The sequence below is a fragment of the Haliaeetus albicilla genome, chromosome 5 (assembly GCF_947461875.1).
Source record: "Haliaeetus albicilla chromosome 5, bHalAlb1.1, whole genome shotgun sequence".
NCBI lineage: Eukaryota > Metazoa > Chordata > Aves > Accipitriformes > Accipitridae > Haliaeetus > Haliaeetus albicilla.
Genome location: NC_091487.1, coordinates 8,113,333 through 8,139,108, shown reverse-complemented (window position 1 = coordinate 8,139,108; position 25,776 = coordinate 8,113,333). Strand labels below are relative to the sequence as shown.

Sequence of the window (25,776 nt, the reverse complement as noted above, 5' to 3'; positions counted from 1 at the left end):
ATTAGTATAAGGTATAGAGTTAAAATGCACCGGCTGTTTTTAAATAACGTCATGTGTGGACGTTATCTGTATGACTGATTTTGTAAATTAATGCATACTGAGTGGCTATATGAGCCGTATGGGTAAATTCAATAAATAACTATGTACATGTATGTGTGTGAGAGTGTGTGCATAAATAGAAATTTTCAGTCTACACCTATGTATTTGCAGTAATTTGTAACCATACATAAAATTCTTGGCTTATGAGTAGCATTTACTGGAGCATACATATTTATTTTTAACTACCTTTGGTTTTTTCCAGCTCTTCTTTATGCAACTATTTTTGGAAACGTCACCACCATTTTCCAGCAAATGTATGCCAACACCAACCGATACCATGAGATGCTGAACAATGTGAGGGATTTCCTAAAATTATATCAAGTCCCAAAAGGCCTTAGTGAAAGAGTCATGGATTATATTGTCTCAACCTGGTCCATGTCTAAAGGAATTGACACAGAGAAGGTATGAGTACATGAGGTAACAATTTAGATAGCAAGAGCTTGTGTCTGTTGTGTACTTTCTTAGAAACAGGACTGTATAACAGCATATAACTTACTAACAAATTCTTAACTGCATGCTACTCTATAATTATGTTTGTGTTTGGATCAAAAGCTGGATGTTTTAAAAAAGAACTGTTTTGCTGCTTTGGAAATATGCCTTTTTTTTTTATTATGGTAAATGTTTTCTGCTTTCCAGTGTTACTTTGCCTAAATTCTAAATAATTTTAATGTACTTCACTATTGAAATCAACGGGAAATTGGTCTTCAAATTAGTCCGAGAACATAATTTGGTGTCTAACCTACATCAGTATTATTCTGAAAAGTATTGGCATCTGTGAGTTGCAGTGAAATGAGTTTGATTGGCTTAGACCTTTTGCTGATGCCCAGGACATCAACATATCCATCAGCATAATTAGTATAGGATTTAATGGCAGTAGAGATTGATCTCCTTGAGCTAAAATCTGTCGGCTAGAACTTAAGGCCTTTGGTAGGGAGATACAGAAAATGCGGCGCTGCTGGCAGCCACGCGGGGTAGAAGTCCTACAGGACTTTAGCCCTCAGAAAGGACTGGTCATTTAGGTTTCTTCAAAAGCTGATTAAAGCAGAAGGTCGTCTTTGGAGAGTGATTCATGGTGTGCCAGGACAGACCAAGTGAATTGTGCTCAGGGCCTCTCTTTCTCCATGGTATGTGCAGCGAGTCTGTCTAGCCTTGGATATTTTAGAGAGATGAAGTTAGATAGGAGGGTTTCCACCTGCAATACCGTGAATGTAGGCAAGATACAACAGTTTTAGGTCTAGATTTTTGGTCAATGGAGATCGGCAATGCTCCTGTGGCTTCTGTGGACCTGATATACATCAGCTGAAATTAGGCATTTAAGCTCCGGTTTCCATGAAGATTTCCCTCCCAAGAACTTAAAAGGCAAGTGTCCGAGGGAGGGTAAAGAAGCGTCATGGCAGATTAATATCTTAAAATGTCTAGTGCTTGCAGATCTTTGAAGTTCTTGCTTCAGTTGAATCTGTTGCGTAATATGGGATGATGATGATGCAGCTTGTTCAGATATGCCAAGATGAAGTTGCTACCCTGAAAAATTTAGTCTTACATCATGCTAATGCAACAGCAGTTATCTTATTAATCATCTGCTGTGAAATTTGGTTTACCATCATAAATACAACTATTTTAAGTAACAAAGATTTTGATTTCTTTGATTCTTGTGCTTCAACATGCCACATTCTTTAATACGTTAACTTCTTATACACTAATACCCTAACTTCCCAATGCTGATTCATACAGTGTTAAAAGTGAGTTTTTATATTGTAAACTACTGTAAATGCATTCAGTCCTATTGTGTAAACTCAAAACCATGTGAAAATTCAACTTTCATTTGCATTTATCTCCTTGCAGTTAAGCCAGAATCCTGTATTATTCCACTACAGTTTCATTAGATTTTAATGATGCTTTGCAGTTAATTAGGAGAACCTCTGCTTTAATTACTGAAATTTCCTTCCATAGTTTCCGCATGTCCGGTTTTATAGATTATAAAAATGCAGTTAGAGCCATAATCTTCGACTCATGGTAAGCAGTGTTCTCTGGTCTGTAAGATAGTAGTGGCTGCTTAGCTAGATAATTAATATGGCTGTAAAATCTGTGACTTAGGCTTTTAACAATTTTCCCTTGGTAAAGACTTGCCTAAACTTAGGCCTGGATCCAAAACGTATTTAAAACAGTGGAAGGATTTCAGGAACCTCTGCATCTGGACTTCAGTAGTTGCATCTAATCGAACTTCCCAGAAAAGCCCATGTTACAGAAGAACAGAGACAAGATAAAAGTAAGAACTTGAGCACCGGTTTGAATATTTTGGTGTTTTGTATCCCTTACAGCCTGCAAGTCTGCAAAAGCAACAGCACCAGCGGCCTGTAGTGCCCGCATTGAGCATCCCGGGGTCTGTATGAGTGTAAGGATCAGGCAGTTTGCTTTCAGCTGCAGGACCTTAGCCAAAGTCAGGATTTGTTTTAGCAAAAGGGTGGAAAGCTGTGTCATAGCCAGGCAGCCTTCCTACCTTTATCTTCACTCAGGAAGGTGTTATGATGTGCTTCACCAAAACAAATGAGAAAATGTTGTAAATCCCAGCTGAAAAATTATAGAAACAGTGGTACGGTCCCAGAGACTAGTCACGTAGGGTGGATCGTTTCTCTTGCATTAGTTCCTTCATTACCCTTCAAGACCCTCTGCATTTAAATTGAATCCATCTGTACTAAACCTAGAGCAGCAAGTGGATGGGAGCGCACTGTAGGGACCTCCAAGGTACACAGAGTCAAGTCAGATTTACTACCGTAGACACAGTGGGGCTAACGGGACGACACTGCACCTGCAGCTGAGCTGCTAAATCCAGGTAGTGCTCCAGCGTAGGTTGGAATAGGGGATTACTGCCCCAGGTCTTGAATTGCCTCTCTGCACTGCTTTGTCTGACAGCCTGGATGTGACCTTAGGGGTTTCTTCCAGTCTAGTTTTCAAAGCTCCAATAATGAGATTCTGACCAGTCTGTTGTCTGGATATCTTTGCATCACATGATTTCCCATTCTCCTTAATTTTTATGAACTTTTCAGTAAGCTTCTTATTATCTTGCAAAACACGTGTGCTCACGACACATGATAATTAGTGAGGAATTTCTCAACTTTTCAGTTTCCATCAGACAGCTCAGACAGTTTCCATCATCGAAGGATGTTTTTCAAACTAACATACAGTATTACATCCTAAACTGTTCCAAATATATCTGCATTGTCACCCTGGAATGTGTTTTGCAACATCATTTGCCACAAATTTGTAATACATTTCATTCAGTCACTCAGCATGTTGAAATGGCTTTGTTTTGAAATCCAAATTCAAAGAGCAAGAAGGTTAATGTACTAACAAAGAATGAAATTTCTTATATGAGTGTTACAGTAGGTTCCTATGGTGATGAACAACCCTAGCAATTTGATGGAGTGCAAATAAACACATGTGCATGTGTTTCTTTGATAACTAAAGATTTTAAATTAATATGCTTGAAATTAAAATATAAGTTAATAACTTGATTGGAATTGCTACCAGTTAATGTGTAGTTTTGTTGCGGCAGAAGTCAAATCCCTATCCTTGAATGACACATTCAGTCTGTAATCCAAAAGAAGATCTTGCCTAATACTGGTAAGAATGAGTCCTTAGATGGGAACTGAAGACAAAGTGGAAGTTAGCACGGAGGAAGTTAAATGAAGATCCTGTCCCTGCTGCTTGTGAGAGCAAGCTGTCCCAAACAAAACTTTGTCTTAAAGGCCCAGTCTGTTGTCCTTGTATGTGGAAGAGGACTTGTTCTCCCACATTGAAGTGACAGTGCCTTAAGCATACAATTTTGGCTTCCCTGTTCTCCTTGGGAATAGCTCATCTTCAAATCCTGTCTTCAAACCACAGCACTTCAGCCTGTCTCCGAGTGTTCACAAATAAGGAATTAAAAATGACACTAAAAGCATTAGCATATTTATTATTATTACTTAAGGGGAAGCAAGTGGCCTCTGATCCATAATCTTAAATCACTTAAACATGAGAGCCCTCCTCTGACAGCTGGGATGATATATGTAATACATGCACATGGACTGTTACCTCCTGGTCTAACAGTGGCTCAAACAAGGTGGAATTTTTTTTTTATGTTTAATGCTACAGGTTTCGGGGTTATTCATCTAATAATGAGCAGAGCTAAAAACATGACAAACCTAAGAAGCCTTTATATACTAAACAGTATCCCTCATCTAGCAGAACCTGTTTTTTTGAGAGAGGTAAAAAGGAGGCAGTACATTCTCTGTGTATGACCATTTTTAAGCAGCTGAAAAAAATCTTTACAGTAATAATTTGATATATGAAACACACACTGAATTCAAATCTCTTAGTTTTTATTGAAATCTCTAGGCAGCAAATGAAAAATTTATAGATACTAGCTCTTCTATAAGAAATAGGTCATTATACATGAAAGCAGAACAACCATTAACTAACATGCAGATGTCTCAAGGTCTCATCTAATGATAACGTTCTGAAATGTCAGTAAAACCCAAAGATTTTCTCTTCTTGACCTCTATGCTGTTGTATGGCTTAGGATTTGCTCAGAAAGCAATTAAATAAATGTCTATCATGTTTTAACAGTTGATTCCTTCAGAAAAGCCATAGGTTGAAAGAGAAAAAAGGCGTCTATTTAGTCTCAACCTAAGCATCAATGGCGATTCGAATAATGAGAGCCAATTCCACATTGCAATGACTGAAATGGAAATCATGGGAAAATAACACAGTATTAAAACTATTCACTGCTGGCCCACTAAGCTTTCATACAGGAGAGATGGGTTTATGGTAAATAAACACAGGTTGTAACTTTAGTAAACATTAATCTACAGAAGGACAGTGCAGTTTAGTCATGTTTGCTGTTAATAAGATCTTCAAGAGCTGTAGTAATAATTAGTGATACCCTGAGACGAATAGGGGAATCAGGCTGCCATTCCTACGGTGCCCCATCCCATAGAGGTGTCTGTAAGTGCTGGCTGGATTTCCTCGTGGATGACCGGGGTAGAAGGCTTCCAAGCTTCGTGGCCAAAGAGAACTTCTACAAAATTAGGTGTGACAGCTACATACAATTCCCTGCTGAAGAGGGAAGGTAAAAATCGTTTGGACAAGTATTTTTGTTTCGTTGTAGAGGCGGGGTTGTTGGTCGTTCCTTGCAGATCGGGACGAGGTGAACAAGAAGTCTTCCCTCACCTCACAGAGCTGAGCTAGGACCAGGTAACAGTTGCAATCCACGGTTCTTTGGAGAGTGGGATGCAGGAGAGACGGTCAGGGTCTCACTGTCCTTCACACGGGTCCGAGTGCGGGGCCTGTGCACCAGTGGGGCTTTCTGTTTCACCTTTGTGGATGGTATGGATTATTTACCTCCTGTATGCACTGTCCAGAGCCAGGAAAGATTATCCACAATTATCTCTGCTTCTTGGATGTGTTCATCTTGGGATTGGTACAGATTAAACTATGAACCTGTCATGCTTGAGGAAATGCCAGGGCTATGGAGCAGCTCATGAGCTTATTTCTTGGGGGAATAAGTACCTGAGTGGATGGGTCGGGCATTTTCCTGAGCACTGCCACCAAGGGGATGGAACTGCCAGAGGGGCTGTCAGTTCGAGAGACCACATCTAGGGGAAGGTCTTCTACAGATCTGTTTTCTTAATGCTTTCACCCTTGAATGTCTTTACACAATGCTGCATGTTAGAAAATACAGGCACCTCCAGAAAAAGCACAAAATAAAAAAAAATCCATTGATCGTCTTCATTCTTGCAAGGGTGACCTTTGTGCCAGAAGTTGTCAGTCCAAAAAATGTTGTGACTTGAGAGATTCTTTGATGTATGCCATATTCTTTCTGATGTTTATTTTTCTTTCTGTCATCTAAAAAGTTGATTTTTAATGATAGAATTCCCCGTAGTCTGCCATCCTTTGCACCGTTAGAAGGTCATGTAATGATTGTGCTTAGGATGGATATTATAGCAAAACCGAAAACACTAAAACCTATGCTGTACAACCCTTAGGCGACCTGGGATCTGCTACTTCAGGTCATCAGTGAATGTTACTAGTGTGCCACACTTCTCGGTGCATTAGACAAACCAGCAGGCCTTGTGCTGGTGAACCACTTGATTCCTTAAAACACATGGTGATTCCCCCATTTTTCAGACCCTTAGCGAGATTCTATCTGTGTTGACAAAGCTGAATTTAATGTAATCTAGAGCCGATTTCTACGGATTTTTTCATGTCTCTAACACTTGTTACTCAGTTAAAAACCAGTTAATTTTGTTGCTATACCACTAAATCTAACCATTTTGATCACTGGTTCAGCTCATGTATTATTAATAACAAACCAAACTCAACTTATTAGACTTGAATTTCAGATCTCGATTTCTGAGCATTTAAATACAAGTGACCTTGGATTTTAGTGCAATTAAAACAGAGCACACCATTGCTGCTGAAATTCAATTCTTAGTGCCAAGATTTTCAGTGATGTATTAAAGATTACCCTAATGCATGCAGGGTTAATAACTGCTCAGTTCCATACATCACCTTTGAGTTACTTACAAAATTACCTGATTATTACAGGAAAATGCTCTGTGATTTGCCAATCAGCTGTTTTCTTACCTTTGTCTCTTTGGCCTCCATCCAGCACCAAATGTAACACTTTTAGCCAGGTCTGCAAAAGCATTCAACATTCAAATGAGCCAAATCCTTCTAAAAATCTGAATAACTTGGTCAGGTGCCTAGAGGGTATTGTGGTTTTTTGGAAAGAACTGACCTTGATTATGACTGCTGAATATGTCGGAAAACCCAGAGTGGCCTTTCTCCACAAAACAAAAAGAGCTATCTGTGGCCTGTAACTGGTTAGAAGTTGGAGGAGTTTATTTTATTTGCTGTCAAAGCCGACATTTTTTAGTAACTCCAATATTTGTTATGGTTATTCATTTAGGAAACAGTCCTTGTTATTCCACCGCTAAGGCAGTCTAAGCTCTTTGCTTGAATATCAGTCAATATATCCCTTAGCTGCAACCCCGCAAAAGTGAGAATCCTGTGTGCTGAAAGAGAATTGCAAATAGATAGCATTCATGATTCACGGGCCTCTGCCCTTTTTGTTAACAAGTCTTAACAGATTCTGTAATATTTGCTAAGCCATCCTGTAGTGCTTTACAGCTGGGGAAGATTTTTTTAAAAATAATTAAACCCGTCCTAAAAGATATTGTTTGGACACACTCTTAATCTGTAGTTTTTGTTTAGTTTCATTTGCTTTTCTTTGAGTTTTTAATAATCTCTGCTCCCCATCGAGTTCTTTGAACTGTTCAAGGGGCTTATCTTAAACTGCCTGAGCGTGCTGAGGAAACGGATGGGAGAGGAAAAAAATCAGATGGAACCTCCTTGGGAATTTTATTCCCCCTTTACAGATCTTGAGCTGAAAAGATAGTGAGATGTTTTGTGCCAATTCCCTGCAAGTCTTCCTGAGCTGGTTACTGCCTTTCCCAATCTCTAGCAGCAACCGCAAGCTTTTCACTCGCTGCCAGCATTTTACGTATGCCATAGGGTGCTCTAGAGACGACAGCGGTGTTGAATCTCTGCATTGGGTGTCGTTGTGTTGGGGTTTGTATCAGCTGGGTGCCAGGTGACGATGGCAGAGCTCAGCAATTGTCTTATACTGACTTTGACGAGGTTTAATTTTCTCTGTGGAGAAGGGAAGTGATAAATGTTATTCTGTGCTTTACTTTCTCCTCTCTCAGCTTTGTAGTGGCTCAGGTCTTTGTGGATACATGTGTACTGTTCATGTGTGGCATGGAGCCTTGCTCCTTTTCTGGTAGAAACACAGCTTTTACAGCTGGTGAAGATTTTCCTCTGGGTAAAATTCGACTTTCTCCTCTGATTTTGCATTGAAATGTAGCAGGTTCTGTTCTTTCATGCTGCTTCAATGCATATGGGAAAGCTGACTGTGAAGTCTGTGGCTACAGATTTATTACGAAGCAACTTCTGTAGCAGCCCTAGCATCTGGTCCCTGCAGACTGCCTGCTCCAAGTTGTGTGCTCCAAACCCATCAGTTAGGAAAGCATTGCAGTCAGCAACCTTAATATCCTGCCTTGCTTATAAACTAGAGGTTTCACTGAGAAATGTCTTGAAATCTCTAAGGAAATTTCCTCTTCAGAAATTTGTCTTGGTGCTTTTTGATACGCTGCTGAAAGAATATATGGGCTAGAACAAATTTCCCAGCTGAACTTTGGTTCTACTAACATGAAGTGTTGGAGGCATTTCCCTAACAGCGAAACAATAGATTAAGCATTACAGGATATCCTCTCCCTTAAATTGAATTTCTCTTTTACACCCATGTGTGTGCATTTGTACATCATATGGACTCATGTACAACCGTGTTGTTACTAGTTTTATCTTTTTAGTTGCATGCTGCCTTAAAAATGCTGAGATCTCAGTAAGAGCATTTCACAATAAGAATGTCAAAGTCTTGTATCATTAATAAGGGATCATTTTCAGAAGAATATTTATCTGAATTTGAAGTGCTCATTTTCTCATTTTCTGCTCTTAGAATCTTTGGACTATTTATCATTAGCTTCCAAATGCTTCTGTGTGATCCTATATCACATCATGTGTCTTCTTTGGAAGCAGGAAAATTACTACATACCATAATCTGTGTCACCAACAACCCCTTTCTACATTACAACTAACAGAGAAACTGGTGGCATCTGTGAGACTCCTCTGAATTCATGACATTGGTATTTGTAAACTCAAAAAGAAGTGCTGCAAAGTCAGGTTGGAGCTCATGAAGTTCTGTGCTTGGAGCATACAGTAAACACATAGCTGGATATTGAGATTGTCTATCTTTGCTCTTTTGTTTTCCTACATCTATCTACATTTATCCTTATCAGTCAAAGCTCCTTTGCCAAATCTTTTAATATTCGGTGTTTCTTTTAGTTTTCATCTGTTTCTTTCTCTGTTCTCAGTAGTTGCAGTGTAGCAGACAAAAAACTGAAATAAAGAATATTTGTTCCTGGCTAACTCTTGGATCATAACTCATTTACTGCGGTACTAGTTGATAAGTGATATCTCCGTATATATCTCTATACAGTAATATGTCATTAGGAGAATCACTTTATCATGCCATCAGAAAATTCCTGAATTATGCTTTCTAAGACTGGCTTTTTCTGTGCAATGGAATTTTTTCTGTCTCTTCATATTACAGTGTGTGATGATAGATACGTTTGTTGTGTCTATAAAAAGAGTAATGCTTTGAGTGCTCATTTTAATACTCTGTATTTAACTCTGTATTTGTGAGGAAACAATATGCTGCTTTGCATCCAAGTGGCTTTTATTCTTGAGGGACACAATTAATTTACACTCCAAAAACCAAAGGGTCCTGGAACATCTCTGAATCTTACAGTAACAACCTCTGCAATAGTTTAACCAATTTTTCCTGCAGTTTGGAAGCTTAAAAGATAAAATTTGGAAATCAGTCATGCATGAATACACACATTTTTCTTAAGAGCAGTGTTTGAGAATTCATAGCTCATGGCCTTGTTAAGTCAGAAGTACTTACATTACTGAAAGTTACTAAAGGGACGTAAAAAGCTTCTAAGCATGATTTAGGCCCAAGAGCAGATAAAAATGTTAAAAATCATCCATCATGATACAAAAGAAAGCCGAATTTTTCATTGAATTGCTATTCAGAAGAAGAAAGATGGCATGTTTCTATTTTGTTGTAATAAAGACGAGCTTTCTGTTTGATCCAGAAGTAGGGCTGAGGTGAAACAATCACTCTCAAAAATAATTTTTGTTTTTTACTGGAAGAACTAAGGTGTGCCTATATTTCTAATGGTAAATGGAATGATTCAGGTAAGTATAAGTTTGTAAAATTGACATTTGCCCCTAATAAAATTATGGAAATGTGATATGGGATATGATCAACAGTGACTCAGACAAGACATTATTGCTAATGCAAATGATGGTTTATGGAGAATATGTCTTGTCAAATGTGTTTGTTATTAATTTTTATGATAAAACAAACTTATGCAGGGTATTTTAATGTGTTCTGTACAAGATTTTTTTACAGAAAAATAGCATTAAACCAAATGATTATTCTGTGTTCAATCAAAGAAAAACTAATGATCTGGTAGATCTGAGAAGGTGGTTGTAAGTGAGAAAACCTCATGCTGTGGGGAAGTTTCCAAAGAGATACTGTGCTTCATAGTGTTAGGCACAAGAAGCATCATTTCTCTTGCTTAGTCAGGATGAGATCGAGAGATGACCTGATCATATTCTATAAACACCTACATGTGGAAGAGATTTCTGATGATTGCAGGTCTTATATCTGAGCAGCATGATGAGATCCACTAGCTGTTGTCTGAAAATTAAAAAAAAAATCAGTTCAGAAACAGCACAAGTTTTAAGAGAGAGTAGCTGTCCATTGGAACAACTACCCTATATAATTTGAAAACATTAAATCAAGGCCTTCTAGGCTATAATTTTACCAGGTTTTCTGGGACTGATATGAAAATCATGAGTGCAAGAGGTTAGTGCAGGTGGTTGCATAGCCCGTTCCTTGCCTCAGACCGTCATGGTCCAGAGAATAGGAGAATAACTTCAACTTCACCTTTTTGCATTCATTGTATCTTTGACTGCAAAGGAACTTTGATCTATTGAAATAAGAAAGGGACTAAATGTTATTATTAAACTAGAAATTGTTTACTATTTTCCCATTCTATGCTTTAGGGCTTTTAGTAATACTTTACAATAATGTGTTTTATACCTCTTCTGCATTAAACAGAAATGAAAATCGTGGCTTTACTTCAATATTAACATGACCATTTGCCTCAAAACTTAGGCAGGGTTAGCAGTCTCCCTCTGTTTGCTAATATTCAATGGCAGTCAACACATTGACCCAATGTCCCTGTCTGCAGAGCAAGCTGCCAGATTAATTCCATACAATGAGAAATTAATCAGTACTATCGATCTGCAGTCTTCTTTATAGGAGACTTCCAGAGTGCTCTTAATCTCGTGCTTTTTTCTATTTAAACTTTAAAAGGTTTTATATGTTTCTCAGTGCAATTAGCTACCATGTATTTTAGGGTTATAAGGACATTAGTGTGTTTAGGAGGATGTGCAAATATTAAAGACACAGTTTACAAACCTAACAAGAACCACAGGTTTTCACTTTCTTCAGGAGTATTTGTGTTACTATTTCAGTAGGGAAAGCTATTTAAGGTAAGGAATTAATTGAAGGTCTTATTTAATTGGTCTGCTATGAAGACATCTTCATGTTCACAGGACAGTTTTTCACTCACCTTTACTTTACATTTCATAAGGTTTCATAATACTTTCTTTTTGCTCTAATCTCAAGCTCTTTGGATTTTCTAGTCTGTAAGCCCTCCAGGGCAGGTTACTTATTATATGTCTGTACGGCACTGAAACAAAACCCTAGGTGTGTTTGGATACACGTTGGTAAGTGGTCATCTACATCAAGACTGTTGAAGACTAGGTTTTCTGGATGTGAGCAAAATGTGGTGTTTTCTATTGTGAATGGTCCGTCTTTGCATGTCTTCAAGCTCCTTCAGCTCTGAGCCTCCGTTCTGTGCTCCTGCAGGGATTGAGCGTAGCAGCGGGAGGATAGTCTGGGCACCAAGTCTGGAGGGATATCCACAGACAGGAACCTAGTAGTGCCACCTGCGATTCTGGAAAACGAGTGTGAAAACTGTTAGGGATGAGAACGGTGTAACAGAATAGCCCCTTCTTCCACATCACCCTTTCAGCTGCAGTGAAAGCAGTAGATGGGTAGAAATAGACTACCCCAATTCAAGATAAAATTCCCGCCAGAAGCTTTATGAAATAACTGGATGGATGGATCCTAAGATCCACCCGGGTTCATCCATTCAGTTATTTCATAAAGCGCGCGCTGGCCCCCTGTCACGTTCCCAGCTGATTATTTTTAATCTTTCTTTCATTCAGGTTCTCTCAATTTGCCCAAAGGACATGAGAGCAGATATTTGCGTGCATCTAAACCGGAAAGTTTTTAACGAGCACCCTGCCTTCCGGCTGGCTAGCGACGGCTGCCTGCGAGCCCTGGCTGTGGAGTTTCAGACGATCCATTGCGCCCCGGGGGACCTCATCTATCATGCTGGGGAAAGCGTTGACGCTCTTTGCTTTGTGGTCTCGGGATCCCTAGAAGTCATCCAGGACGACGAGGTGGTGGCTATTTTAGGTACTGTGATCTCTATTGAAATGCTAGTGGTTTGGATATATTTGCCTTCTGCTTAGCTTTGAATATTAACTAGTCTTGCCTAACATCAGCTGGGACTGCAGGAAGCTAGTGGTTGTCATGAGTTGGAGATGTCATGTCTCCAGAGATACTACTCTAAAAGCAAACCCTTCATCTTTTATGCCTTTGGGAATGCTCTTTCTGCCCAGTATGGCTCACCGGTCACAGTTACAGTGTCTCTGAGCAAAGAGAATGGCATCTGTGTGCCTGACATCTTTTAAATAGCCTGATCGAGGAAATGCACATTGTTTTATATTAGTCTCTCAGGAGGATTTCCATCTTAATCTTCACACTGGGATTTTCATTTGTCTGTATTCTAGCCCAGAATAACACCCTCAAACAGTCTCGACAAGGAAGCAAAACCGTTGCTTGTAGTGAACTGGCTTTGAAGAAGATAAAGAGTCTGATTGGACTATGCAAAGAGATAACGATGCACTGTCTATCCAGCCACAGTCATGAGAAGTCTGAGTAATGGGGGAGCTCCAGGTTAATCATGCCGTCCCCCCGCTGTGGTGTCTGGTTTGCCAGCAGTGGGTGGGAAAGAGCCTAATGCAGCCTCCTTGCTAGCTTGTGTGGGATCGGGAAAGGTGTAGCAGATGGTGGAACTGAGTGGGATCGGGAAAGGTGTAGCAGATGGTGGAACTGAGTGGTCAGCACCAGTGGTGAGGCGGGAGTCATCCTCAGAGGCAGAACAATGTAGAGGAAGAACCGGTGGCTCTGCATGAAAGCCACCTAGAGTTTGTCGTGCCTGTTTAAAATAGACCCATTTACTGTAGAGCTCGTCTCCCGTTGAATATTAGCTATCTGCCCTCTCTGAAACGGGAGCTGTGGCTCCCTGAGGGCAAATCGAGTGGGTCGCCTTGTCCTAGGGGACCTCTCACACCCCACCGAAGCTCTGCAATGCTTCTTCCCTCTAAGGGGGGCTCCATGGGTCCCTCTCGTACCCTATGGGGACAATCGCTGGGCGATGAGGGTTACACTTGGGAGTTGCACTGGCGCGTGGGAAGAGGGCAGACGTGGGGAGTCAATACTGGTTGTGAATCAAGGCTTCAGCTCCTTCCCAACTGGCAGCAAGGGGGAGGAGGAGAGAAATGAGGACAAGCACGTAGCCGAAGTTGACTCCTGACGTGTTGCCGTACAAGCCTGTGTACAGGTGTCCTGCACTGGGGTGGGACTGGCCAGCATGCAGGTGTGTGGATAGGACTGCATGGGGATGGCTCCCCAAGGGCAGAACCCAGGTCCTCCGAGCTGGAGAGGATGAACTGGGGAAAATGCACATCCATGCTCTTTTGAAATACCTGCTGCAGCTTTCCGTATGCTAGTATATACTAAGGTTTTTAAAAAGAGAGATTTAATGTAAGAATGAGTCTATTGGCATATTCAGATGTGAAGTCATTGTGGTAAAAGCTCCTAAATCTGCAATTTCCATAGTAAAATATTCCTTGTCTTTCAGCTCACTGGACCATTTTATTTTTATTATTAATATCAGTGATGATATCTTATATTTGCTTACAGCTATTTAAAAAAAAAAAAGCTTTAAGAGTAAGTAGCAGCATTTAAACAAATAACTTTTCTGGGTATTACAATGAAAACAAACAATAAATATGTAATTTACTGAACTAGAAGCCATCACTAAATGGATTACATGCAAAACTTTATTGCATTTACTAATGCAATATTGTGTGTTTGGAATGACAATAAGAACTTTTTGTTTCTACCTTGTAGATATGGTAAATCTAGTATCTATCTTAGTCTCCATTTGGCTGGAGAGACCTTTAACTGTATCTAGTTAAAGTGAATTACCTTTAATTACCAGAAGTGGCTTTGATTTTGCCATGGCTGCTGACAAGCGATCCCATGACTCAGAGCTATGTTCATTGTGTACTACAGGGATTGGCAGAACATGTAAATGTAACTTGAAGCAAGATAAACTGCTTCCTCTAGTCATAGAGCACACTGAAGAGTTTTTTCATGCTCTGACAAATTATTTAACAGAATAGTGAACTGAGTAATTATGAGATGTCGTATCCTAAAAACTTACTTGTGGAAGAAAGTCTCCCAGATGTAGTTGCAAAGACATTTATAGTGGCAGCTGTGGCACCTGAAATGGTGACTGCAGATCAGATGATAAAGAACATAATTTTTATCTATCTGTTCTGCCTTGAGAAGTTCAAGCACAAGGAAAGTGAATCTGCCTAAGGGGGAAACCAGGTTTAAAAACCTCTGCCTAACATGAAAACCTGCGCAGCCTGCTTTAAATACTCCAAGCACCTGCCGTCACACTGGATTTCCTAGGTAAAGTCAACTTCAGGGGTTGTACTACCAGCCTGTCCATCTTCTCCATCCCCCAGCAGTAACCTAGAGTGGAAATGCGATAAGTATCCTTTGGAAACTTGTCCTCATTAATTTCCTCTATGGGAGCAGGAGCGTGGCAGGACATGCTGTCTGCCAGCCTCTACTCCTTGCAAAGCCATCCGTTTCCTAAGTTTGCTTTGGAACTGGTACTTTGCAGTTACTGTTTTAATAGTGTAGTGTTAATTAATATGGTAGTGTTATTTGCCTTGCTTAAAGGGAGAGGGAGAGGGGTGCCATTTTTTTTTTCTTTACCATGCTCGCCCACAGATGGAAGTTTTGGTATATTCTCAGAAGTGGAATATCCTAGAAAAGTGAATCGGGTAGGAACGCCAAAAGGGGTTAAGAACGTGCATCTTCCATCTCTTACATTCGTGCTTCTGTCCGAAGTGCAGGGCTTCATCCTCCCTTGGGTCCAAGCATGAATCACTCCATGAAATTGCTGCTTTTTCCCCTTCTCCGTCTTCCCTTACCACGTTCCCTTTCCTCGCGGCCACAGTGAGTTGGCACATGCAGCCTCCTTGCCTGCTGAAACGGTGTCCTCAGGAGGCTTCGCATCCCGGCCAGGTGCTTTCTGCAGGCCCACTGTGGAGACAACCATCCTTTTCTTCAGCAGCAGTTTTCCAGGCTCAATGGCCCCAGCTTTGGCATTTCTTGTGCTCAAAAGCAGGTGAAACCCAGTGATTGACAGGGCATCTTGCAGCACTGTGACATTTTGTTCTCCCCTGGTTTGGTTTGTTCTCATTTGTGCGTAATTAAATGCCCAGCTGCTGCAGTAATCAGCATTACAAAAATCAGTACAGTAAGAGAATGAATCCAGTTGTAGATCTGCAGTTTATAGGACTCATTAATGAAGGTACCCAGGTGCCCCATTACATTCCCCTCATTAGTTATCTCCATGTCTTGAGGACAGTCTCCCACCTTTTGCAGGTGGAGTAGCAGAAACATGCACACCACATGCAGAGCTGGTGTGATGGGGTGCTGCTTCTCTGGAGAAAACAAGATCCAGTCATTTTAACATAACTCATCTGCAGTTGCCAGGATAATGGAGAAGGGCAAACAGTCTTGTCTCTAATTATCAAAACTTTCTTAGCAAGTGAGGTGACCCTGAGAAGGCACATCAGTAATTTTCCACCATCTCAAGCAGGAGTAAACAATTTAACTGCCGCTGCTCTGCATGGGGAGGTGTTATCAGCAGAGAAGTCTCAGGAGGGACCGGGGCTTTGAAGTCCCCCAGGCTAATGAAACCAGGCATCTGCTAGCAGAGGGCACCTAACAATTCACCCTGCTGCAATTAACCTGAATTTGCTCCTGGTGAGGAGTTCCGCGTAAGTGGTGATGCCAACCAAGTGTCTCTAGAAGCTGCTTTCCAGCTCCCGCTATTTGCACAGCTGACTGCGTAAGTTGTACAGTAACTTAAACCAGGCAGATTGATTAACAAGGTTTAAAGAAGTCGTTTTGCCAGCAGAAAAATAATGATCCACCACGTTGAAATGTTGATTGTAGGAATTGATCAAAAATACTGCTCAAACTGCATAGCGATAAAAATATATTGAGCAGTGAAATCCTAGTGGGGGCCGCTGCTGAATAAATTCAATTTCGATAGTCAAGCCAGAATGAATATAGATTTAATAGCTCGTGTTTCAGCTGCACTTAGGGTCCTGATCCCATATGTATTCAATTAAGTTGTTATTTGCCTTTATCTGTTGCATGTTAATTCTCAGCATGTTCTGCGTATAGTCCCAGAGCAACCTGTTGTTTATTGGATTTATTGCTTTTAGGCAAGCCAGAGTTTCACTTATTAAAGGTCTGCTTCATGAATTATTTCCAAATATTTGGTCCGGGAAGGGGATATTATGCAGTATCAGAGGAGTTAAGGAAAGCAAGAGTGCAAGTGGCATGTCTTCTTGAATTTGGTATTACAGCTGCAAATAAGGATGAGACTTTTTCTACTCTTAATCTTAATGTGTTTGGAGGTCAAAAGATTAAGTCTCCTACCAAATCGCACACAGGAAATTTCTTTAGAGGCTGAGCAAGTAGCAGCTCCCATTTAGGTGAGCAGGAGACCCAGGCGCTCCATAGCGCTCATCTGTGGGCATTAGTAATTTGGTGTTTGGCATCCATGCATCAACATTTTGAATTTCCTTGGTGCTACACAGCCAGGCATGTGCTTTCTGCAGGGCAAGACTGTGCGTGATGCACTGTATGACACGAAAAACTGTCGGTCCAATTCCATCTCATGGTTTTGGTAGATAATTCTGTAATTTTAAGTAGTTTAGCTGCAGCTTGGTTTTCTTCTCAAGTGGAATGAAGGTGGCAGAATTTGCCCCTATGTCAAATCAGTTCTTGATATTTTATACTGAGCTTGTTTTTTGGTTTTCATGTGAAGTAAACCAAGGCAGACTAATTGTGAGAGTTTCCGCAGGTTAGTAACGTGCACCTGGTAGCAATTTATGGAACAGCCTGTGTCCTATTTCATCTATAGGAAAGGTCCCTTTCGTTCCAATGAGTTAAAGCTCTAAATTAACTAAGAGGAAAATGATTCATAAAGGAAAGGGTTGGGTTTTTTTCAGCTAGCAGGACTGCAATAATTAATGTGATGCAGGTCGTTTTTTAAGTATTGAATCTCAAAGTATTTTGCAAAATACTTGAAGGATTACTGATCTGAGAACCAATGTGATGTGCTACTCTGCAGTGTGCAATTCTTCTTAAGCACGTGCCTTGGAATAAGTCATACCTTGCAGGTCTGGGTTGGCATACGTAGAACTATGTAAGATTTAGTCCTGTTGATGCTTGTTCAAAAGTGTTATTAGTTCTTACTGACAGAGTTGAAGGGAACACTCAATTTTTCACATTATTTTGTAAATTTAAAATATTTTCATCTCTTGTCTGCATGATAGTTAACTATAATAAGAAGCATCAATCTTAATTTAGTGCCAACTGGTGTGTTATAGATGTGATCTGCAGCCTCCAATGTCAGAAAGATTCCTTTCACTGAATTGAAATGTTTTTGAATTAGACCTGCATGCTTCACTGCCAAACTCAGGAACTCAAAAGTCTTGGCAGCACAAGAAAAGGAAAATTATTTTAAAATCATGTGATATATTTCTTTTAAATCAGACTAACAGTTTGAGGCAATCTGATTTGCCTTATCAGTTTTGAAGATGGTGGGAATGGTCATGCTTTCAAGTTTATTTCCTCAGTCAGGAAGGATAGAAACTTATTTTTGTATAAAATCAAAATGGAGATATCCAGTCTTCAGGAGCTGGGGCTTCTAGAAAAACATGAAGTACTAGGAGACTTGCACTAAAAATGAGAAAGGTGAGGGGAGAATATCTATATAGACCTCTTGCTCTTCTTGCAGCAGTTCTGAATGCTGGAAGAAAGGTAAGTTTCTTTTGTGTTTCTAGGTGCCGATGGGGAAGGTTGCACTGTGTTAAATAATGCAAAGTACCTTTGCCAGCATGGACTTGGATCTTTGGCACAGTCTCTTGTTATTGTTTCTTTACTGACTATTTTAACAATCTTTCAAATGCTAGAAATGCTGTTTTCTCCCATCATTCTGCCCTTTCACATATTAACGTGCAGTCCTGTAGAGTTGGATATCTGACTGGTCAGTGCTGAGCTCTGATCTGATTTTCAAGGGACTTCGGGCCCTTCTGGATACCCCAGAAAAGGCTGAAGTTTTGGCTAAAACATTCACAGGGGCAAGGAGACCTCTCTCACAGTCTAGTAGTCATCTGTGCACATCGTAGGCTGTGCTTACAGGAAGCAATGATGTCCCAGATGGCAGGAGGCAGCTGGTGAATTTGCACCTCTACCTCACCTCCAACTTCTCCAGATCCCCTCTTCAGACTTAAACAGCTGTATCGGCTAAGTCCAGAAATCCAGCCAGCCCAGTAGCTTGTCTCCAAAAATGGCCAATAGCGGATGTGCAGGAGAAAGTAGGAAGGTGAAGGAAGCAAACAGAAATACTTCCCCAGAATATTCTCCAACCCTCCGTTGAATTGTGTTTCAAGGTCTTCCTCACTCAGAGGGAAATCTTTTGTGTTTAGTAGCCACAGATGGATTTTATTCCATGGATACATCCCAGCATTTTGTAAACCTATGCAGCCAGCCTTGATGTCCCATGGCAAGGAGCTGCAGAGCTTACCTACTCACTGAACCATCAGAGAGCTGTTTGCTGCTCTGGGTAAGAGGAGCTGCCTCCCTCCTTGCTCATTTGATTTTGACATCAGTTTGAGGTACGTCTGTCCTGCAGCCAGAGGTTTCACCGTGGATGTATAGACACAGGCAGATGTATTTGTATGAATATACATACCAGTATATGTAATTATGGCGGCAGGGACTTGATATGTGGTCACTGACCTCCAGTTCTGTGCATGCTGCCATCACTTCATGGCTATTAGTACCTGAGCTGATTAGATGAATGTTTTCTCTACATGATGCAGTTTTACTGATTCTGCAACAAAATCAGCCTTTTGCTTTTCATAAGCAACGGAAGATTTGAGCACATCATGATGGAAAGCCTACATTATTCATCATGTCTGGCTTTTGCTCATGTGACTGATGGGACTTTGGAAATGTTCTAAAATGGGGGGAGGGGTAGCTGGCCTATTAGCTAAGACTGCACAGCCCAGAAGAACTCCTTATCACCTTAAGAGGAAGTCTTGGTCCCTTTTATGTGTTTTTCCTCAGTGCTGTTCTCCACCAAGAATTTATTCTTTCACTGCCTGCCCAAACTTTCTCCCAAAGGCCCCATCAAATTCTCATGTCTACGAGGATATTTCTTAGCTCAGTTTCTGTCCCCATCTGGAGAAGGATCAATTTTGCCTTATATGGCTTCTGAGACGCTGTTTAACAAAAGTGTTTCCTCTCGGAGTCCAAGGGCTTTTTCATTCCCTTTGCAAGCTTCTGGGGAGTTTCATAAGGCCCTTAAGATTTGTTCTGCCTGAAAGGTCCAGGCATGAGCTTCTGTCTCACAAATTGGCAAGTCAGTCCATGGTGCAAGGCTGCGGAGAATATCTACTGCCCGCCTTCGGTATGGGAGAGTTATCATAATATAAAAGATAGACTAGTGTATAGAAATATCATTGTCTATTATATAGTTGCATACCATATGATTGTCTCTAAATATATACACAAACATGCCTGAACATATATGTATGTTTTACCTACAGGCATATGTACATAATACACCAGCAAATTTTTCTCCATATTTAGGATGATACCAGGGTAGCTATTTCAGCAAAAATTATGCCTGTCACCAACACCCTGCACATCTCTCCGTGGTTTCCGTGGTTCCTTCAGTCCCAAATCCTTACACCCATGTTCCTGCCAGCTTTAATCCAGCAGTATCCAAATCCTGACTCTCCCCTCCCCTTTCCTCATACCAAGTGCAAAATGTACGCAAGCGGTTCCCACTCTAATTTACGGCGTTCCTTTTTTCAGCGGTGCTTTGGGTACTGTGAGAGCAGGGGCAGGAGGACTTCCCAGAGCTTCACCTCCATTCAGGAGCGGGTATTAAGACTGCTCAGGACTCAGGGCAGTGCAGATGTGGGAGGTAACATGCTGGGGCCTCAAGAAATCTCTAGAGAGAGGCTTTGAAAAGCCTGCAGGCTGCATCAGCCCCAAGCACCTCCCTATTCCCAGCCCAGCCCCGGGCTTTACGTGGAGGTGTGCGCATGTCGTGGAAGTGTCCAGGGTATAGGTGCCTCCGAGTAGCTGGTGTTTCAGACCTACCAGTTAAATTTTCTTTTGCAACTCTGAAAGTTTTTTTTCATTTAGTTGCACTGTGTAAAATTAAACTTGAATGAATGATTACCACTCTCTACTCAGTGAACTATGGTTAATAGGGGCGAAGTATAGTACATTAATCTCTGTAGTTATGAGAAAAGATACATTGTTTTGGAGAATCTGGTTGGGTTTGTTTTCATTAAGTACGTTCCTTAGCACATTTGTAAGAGGCAAACAAGACTCGGAAGTGTGTGTGGGAAATGTCAAATTCAAGAACCCTTAAACGCTTCTAAGATTTTATAATTTCTGAAGAGAGTAACCCACAATATAAGAGGAGCTTATACTTCACTGTTCAAATCCAGTGACTGATGGCTCATGGAAGAGTGAATAAATTCAGTTGATCGTGTCCCAGACTTTCTGAGGGACCCAGTGCTGTTCCCTGCCTCACTGAACTGAAGGCAATGAGAAGATCTTCTTGAGTTTATGAATGGTGATTTCAGTTATCTGTGGTTTGGGCACACATTCTGTAACACACCATCGTGCAGAGTTTCAGAGTAAGCATCCACTGCTTTCATCCTCTTGGCTTAAATTAACTGTGTGTTACCTTAAATTTAGAAAGAAAACAAGTATTTTGCTCACATTTCTGTGGGAAAATCATAATAGTCCCTATTAATGAATTCTGTCTTTTTAACTGCACTCTGCAGCTGCTGAAAGCATGACTCAATTCTGTCCTGTGTCCACCTCAGAGAGCAAATCCATTAAGCAATTTTGTGCATTTCAAAAATGGTCTGTTTCCTGTAAATTATGTAACTGTACTGAGTATATCTGTAAACCAGGTTTTGAACTGTGGGTATAGACAAGGACAATTAACTGCAAAGGGTAATTCCAAAACAGTACATTGGATAAATGATATGTTACTAGGAAATGCTCTGTGATAAGAAGAGCATTTTAAAGCAACTTGTTTTATAAATTATACCAGCTATATTATGAATTATAGTTAATTTTAATTACATCAAAATATGCAGAATTAAAAGCAGTTCAATGAGAATGCAGTTACAACCTTTCTAAGGGATGATTCTGCTACACAGACTTTGTTAGAAAATAAAAACGAGGAAATTAAGATAAGGACTTGCACGTTTTATTTTATTCTGCATGAGAAATGTTAGGTATGTTTTGCTGGATACAATACCTAAACCAGAACTGGAAATAGAGAAACAGAGCCTCTGGCCCCAAAAAGTAATAGGATTGGATAAATTATTACTCTGGTCTGTGTTCCCAAAATAGAGTTGAGTGAAATGTTGCAACTACTTAAAAGAGGAAATATTAGAATGTATTACCTTTTTTATCCCCAAACTACAAAATCACTAACCTTCACCAAAGGGCTGCTTGAGGTACCTGAACTCAATAGCAATACCACCACTGACTGCCTGATTTTAGTTTCCTTTTAATAACTGCTAAAGTAAAGGGCTTGGATATCATTGGGGTCTGAAACAGAAACCACCCTTTGTACCATGGTTTCTGCTTCAAGATTTGAGGTGTCAGCCACAAACCGCACACTGTGGCCCTCACCCAGCCCATGGCTGGCAAGCAGCTGGGCAGCAAGAGGCAGCTTTTGGATGTGTCAATGTGCTTTCTGTTGCTCCCGCTACTTCTTTTCAGAGCAACCATAGGGTCCAAACCTGAAAGCGTATCTCCAGTCTGCATCCATGCTGGTGTTGTGGTTGGGTCAGGAGTGTGATTTTGAATCTGATGTCCTGGTCCTCCTGAGTTGTCCTGCTGCAGTGTCTAGCATGGCTGTCTGGGGGTGTGGATTCCTTGCAGAGGAAAGGAAAGGAGTCTGGCGTATGTCAGAGCACATCTCATGCACTTTCATCCCTTGGAGCTCATCTGTCCATGGGACTGGACTACAGCTACCCCTAAGTCTGCAAAATATGCAGGTCCTCAGCATCAGCTCTTCTGCTACACTGCCTACCAATGTAGAAATAGCCTTCAGGTGTAATTTTCACATTGGTTGAAGTTATTTATATGTGCAGGTGTCTAAGGTGTCAAACTCTTTCTTACTCAGTAAACAATTAAATACACACTTAAGCATAAGCCTCTACTTAGGTGGATGTGTTTGAGTTTAGAACTAGACATCTGGATGTGTTTAAGATTTCAAGCTGGATATTTAGAGGTTAAAAGTCTCAGGGAGGTTTTTGGTGGGTTTTTCAGAAGGAGTGTTGCCACTCACACTGAATTAAAAATGTTTAAATGTCCTTTAAAACGTGGTCCTTGGGCCCTGGAAGCTGGCTTTTGCACCACACTGCAAAGCCATGGTGATGTAGGAACCTAGATGTCATAGACTTTTGGTAAGAGTGGGGCTCCTAAGTCACTTAGGAACAGACCCTCAGAAATATCCAATCACCTGGACATTAGTTAAGTGCTTATTATATTCAGGAGCCTTTGAAAAATCCATTACCTGCATCTTCAGCTACAAGGAGACCTTTACAATCAGGCTTTTATGCTTTGTGACACTTCACAGAGCAATCTATAAATACCTTAAAAACCTGGGGCTACTGCTAAGGATACTCAAGTACCTCAGATACTTTTAAAACTTCTACCCTTATTAGTTTTCAAAGCTAGGAGCTTATGTTAGGATAATTGGAAGCATAAGACAGTTTGGGAAGAAATCATTTGTGTGCCGAAGAATGCTGCATAAGCATTACCTTTTAACAAATTTGTCCTGCTGTTTTTCAGGTAAAGGTGATGTGTTTGGTGATATCTTCTGGAAGGAAACCAGTCTGGCCCACGCATGTGCCAATGTACGGGCTCTGACATACTGCGATTTACACATTATTAAACGAGAAGCCTTGCTTAAAGTATTGGACTTTTATACTGCTTTTGCAAACTCATTCTCAAGGAATCTCACGCTCACCTGCAATCTGAGGAAGCGGGTAAGGCAACAGCTCTTGTTTTCCCCTTTCTCTCACCGAGAGATTGCACGCTCTTGCAGACTGTTTGCAGTGTTTAACAACCCCCAATTTACTCTCGATGTTTTCAGGTCATTGCAGATTAACTGGCCTTCCAATAAATGTCGTCTCTGTTTGTTAATGATGCCTCCATAGAAGTTACCTGTAGATTTGCAGCTCTGAGTAGCAGTCCTAGCAGGGTGACATAGGAATTACATTTCTTTTCCTTTTCTTCACAGTTGCTGGTTTTTGGCTTTTTTCCCCCATTGCGTAATGTATAAAGTTATGTTTTATAGTCTGATAGAATCAAGATGCTGGATTCCTCAGAGGTGAGGTTTAGTCTCTCACCTGCTAAGATATAGGTCAGAGGACAGTCTGATGGATCTGCATGGCATAGACCAATTTATTGATGTTAAATAAATAAAATGTACTCAGCAAAAGTACTGTATTAATACCTGCTTGTCTTACTTGCATAGTTTAGAATTTTAGTATGGCAAGGTTAATAAAGCTTGGTAGCGATTCTACATTCACAGCTCACTTCTTAAACCCTCCTGCTCATTTTATAATCAATCAGCAATGCTCACTATCCATTAGTCCTTTCAAAGAACACTCCATCTAAAAATTAATTAGCTATAAGGATGTGTCTTGAAAACAGGTTAAGGGATTCTTTAATTCGCATTGCGGCTGCAAAACTTAATCTTTATGATGTTTTTTTTAAGATTGATGAGGGTTATATAAATTTCATTTGCATAGAGAAATCTCATAACAATGATTTATAGATTATTGAGCATTAACTGTGATCCTCTAGCCGCTGAAACACATTTTTCTGCAGCTGTACCTTGGGCATCTCACCTGATAATGTAGCAAGGCTACCTCAGAATTTCACAAGACAAATTCAGCCTCTGCAGTAATAGGAATTCAACACAACTAAAATTTTACCTTTCTCAGTCTAGTTTCTCTCTATCCACTGGAGCACCTTACAAATGCTTCTTTCAAAGGAGGTTTAATTTTTAGTGCATTCCTTGTGCTCGCTAATATACCAAGTATGGCACAAAATACCCATGGCAAAAAGCAGATGCAATGGGATTACAGTCCCCCTCTGTCTGTGCTGAAGCCTGAATGAGCTGAATTATAATCAGGTTTGGTTCCAGCTTGTCAGCTTACCTCTGTCTTGAAGGTTGTTAACTCTGCTTCAGACCTGAAGAAGGGCTTTGGGGCTTGAAAGCTGGTTTGGGGTTTCTAGCTTATTGCTTCTCTGTTTATAAGATGTCCCTCAAACCTTGACTTCAGCATCCCCAGCTTGCCATCTCGCCTACCTGTAACATGCCACCAGCTACTGTCCCGCGATGACAATTTGGCTCAGGCATTGCTGACGGTGATTTCATGGGACAAGATAATGCCACGTACATTGTGCCAAAATGTATTCTTTCCTTCTTAAAACCGTAAACCTGTCACTTCAGCTAGGTTCCTGGGACTCCCCTTCCCCCATTAGCCGTGACAAGGCTGTGTACAGCAAAAACACATACATATCTTTTCCTGACTCCAGCGATGTGCTGGAGTTCAACTCTGTAGTCCAGGGGTGCATATGGGGAATAGCCTCCTGGCTGGGTTTTCATGGATTTTCTTCTCTCCCAAACACCTTTTTTTAAGGAAAATTAGTTCCCCTGCAGGGCCCTGGCATAGGGAGTCGCCCAGGTGGAAACACTCGTGGGCTCATGTCCCCAGTACAGATACCTGCTCTCTAGCTCAGTGTTAGGTGCGTGGACTTTGCCATGGGGGCAGTGACTCAAAGCAAGAAGGAACAGCACTTCTAAAGAGATGTTCGATTTCGTAGAAGGAAAGGAAGTGTTGGCTGGGGGCACGTGTGGGCTTTACATGAGAGTGGGTGGAGAGTCAAAGAAAGGTTGTGTCAATGTGGTCCCTGCAGGGTAGAGTTCATTTCACTAAAAGCTGGGTGATGATGTCCAGGCTAGTCACTGGTCACCTTTCTAGCCCATGAGGAATGGTTCCTCCAGAAGGCAATCACCTGGCCCCTCTTCAGTGCCCAGTCTGGGATGGGAAAACCACCCCCTTTCTGCTGAATTTTGAGAGAGTCCATGACCACTAACTTTTAAATACCTAGGGTATATCAGATGAACTCCACCTATGATGTCTCCTACACTTTTACTCAACAACTATGTTGGGAGGACTCTTACTTCTAGTATTGCAGTAAGATGTGCTGAGCCAGAGCCTGCTTTGCAGAAATTCTGTGTATTGTTCTTAGGCACAAAATAGATTATGCTACTTTCAACACCAGGGACACTATCTAAGTCCTGTTACATTAAGTTATTCAGGGGATTGTTTCAAACCTCATATCTCCTG

The 25,776-nt window shown here is 40.9% G+C and overlaps 1 protein-coding gene across 2 annotated transcripts in view; it reads left to right on the top strand.

Annotated features, from left to right (window-relative positions):
• KCNH5 (potassium voltage-gated channel subfamily H member 5) overlaps window positions 1-25,776 on the top strand; it is a 172,435-nt gene that overhangs the window by 107,240 nt on the left and 39,419 nt on the right. For both annotated transcript variants that reach the window (XR_011324618.1, XM_069783228.1), the window contains exons 8-10: window positions 302-501; window positions 12,070-12,322; window positions 23,204-23,400. Coding sequence is in view for 1 of the 2 variants with exons in the window: in XM_069783228.1 (XP_069639329.1) it covers window positions 302-501; window positions 12,070-12,322; window positions 23,204-23,400 (650 nt within the window). In the remaining variant the exon portion in view is untranslated. The remainder of the gene's footprint in view (window positions 1-301; window positions 502-12,069; window positions 12,323-23,203; window positions 23,401-25,776) is intronic.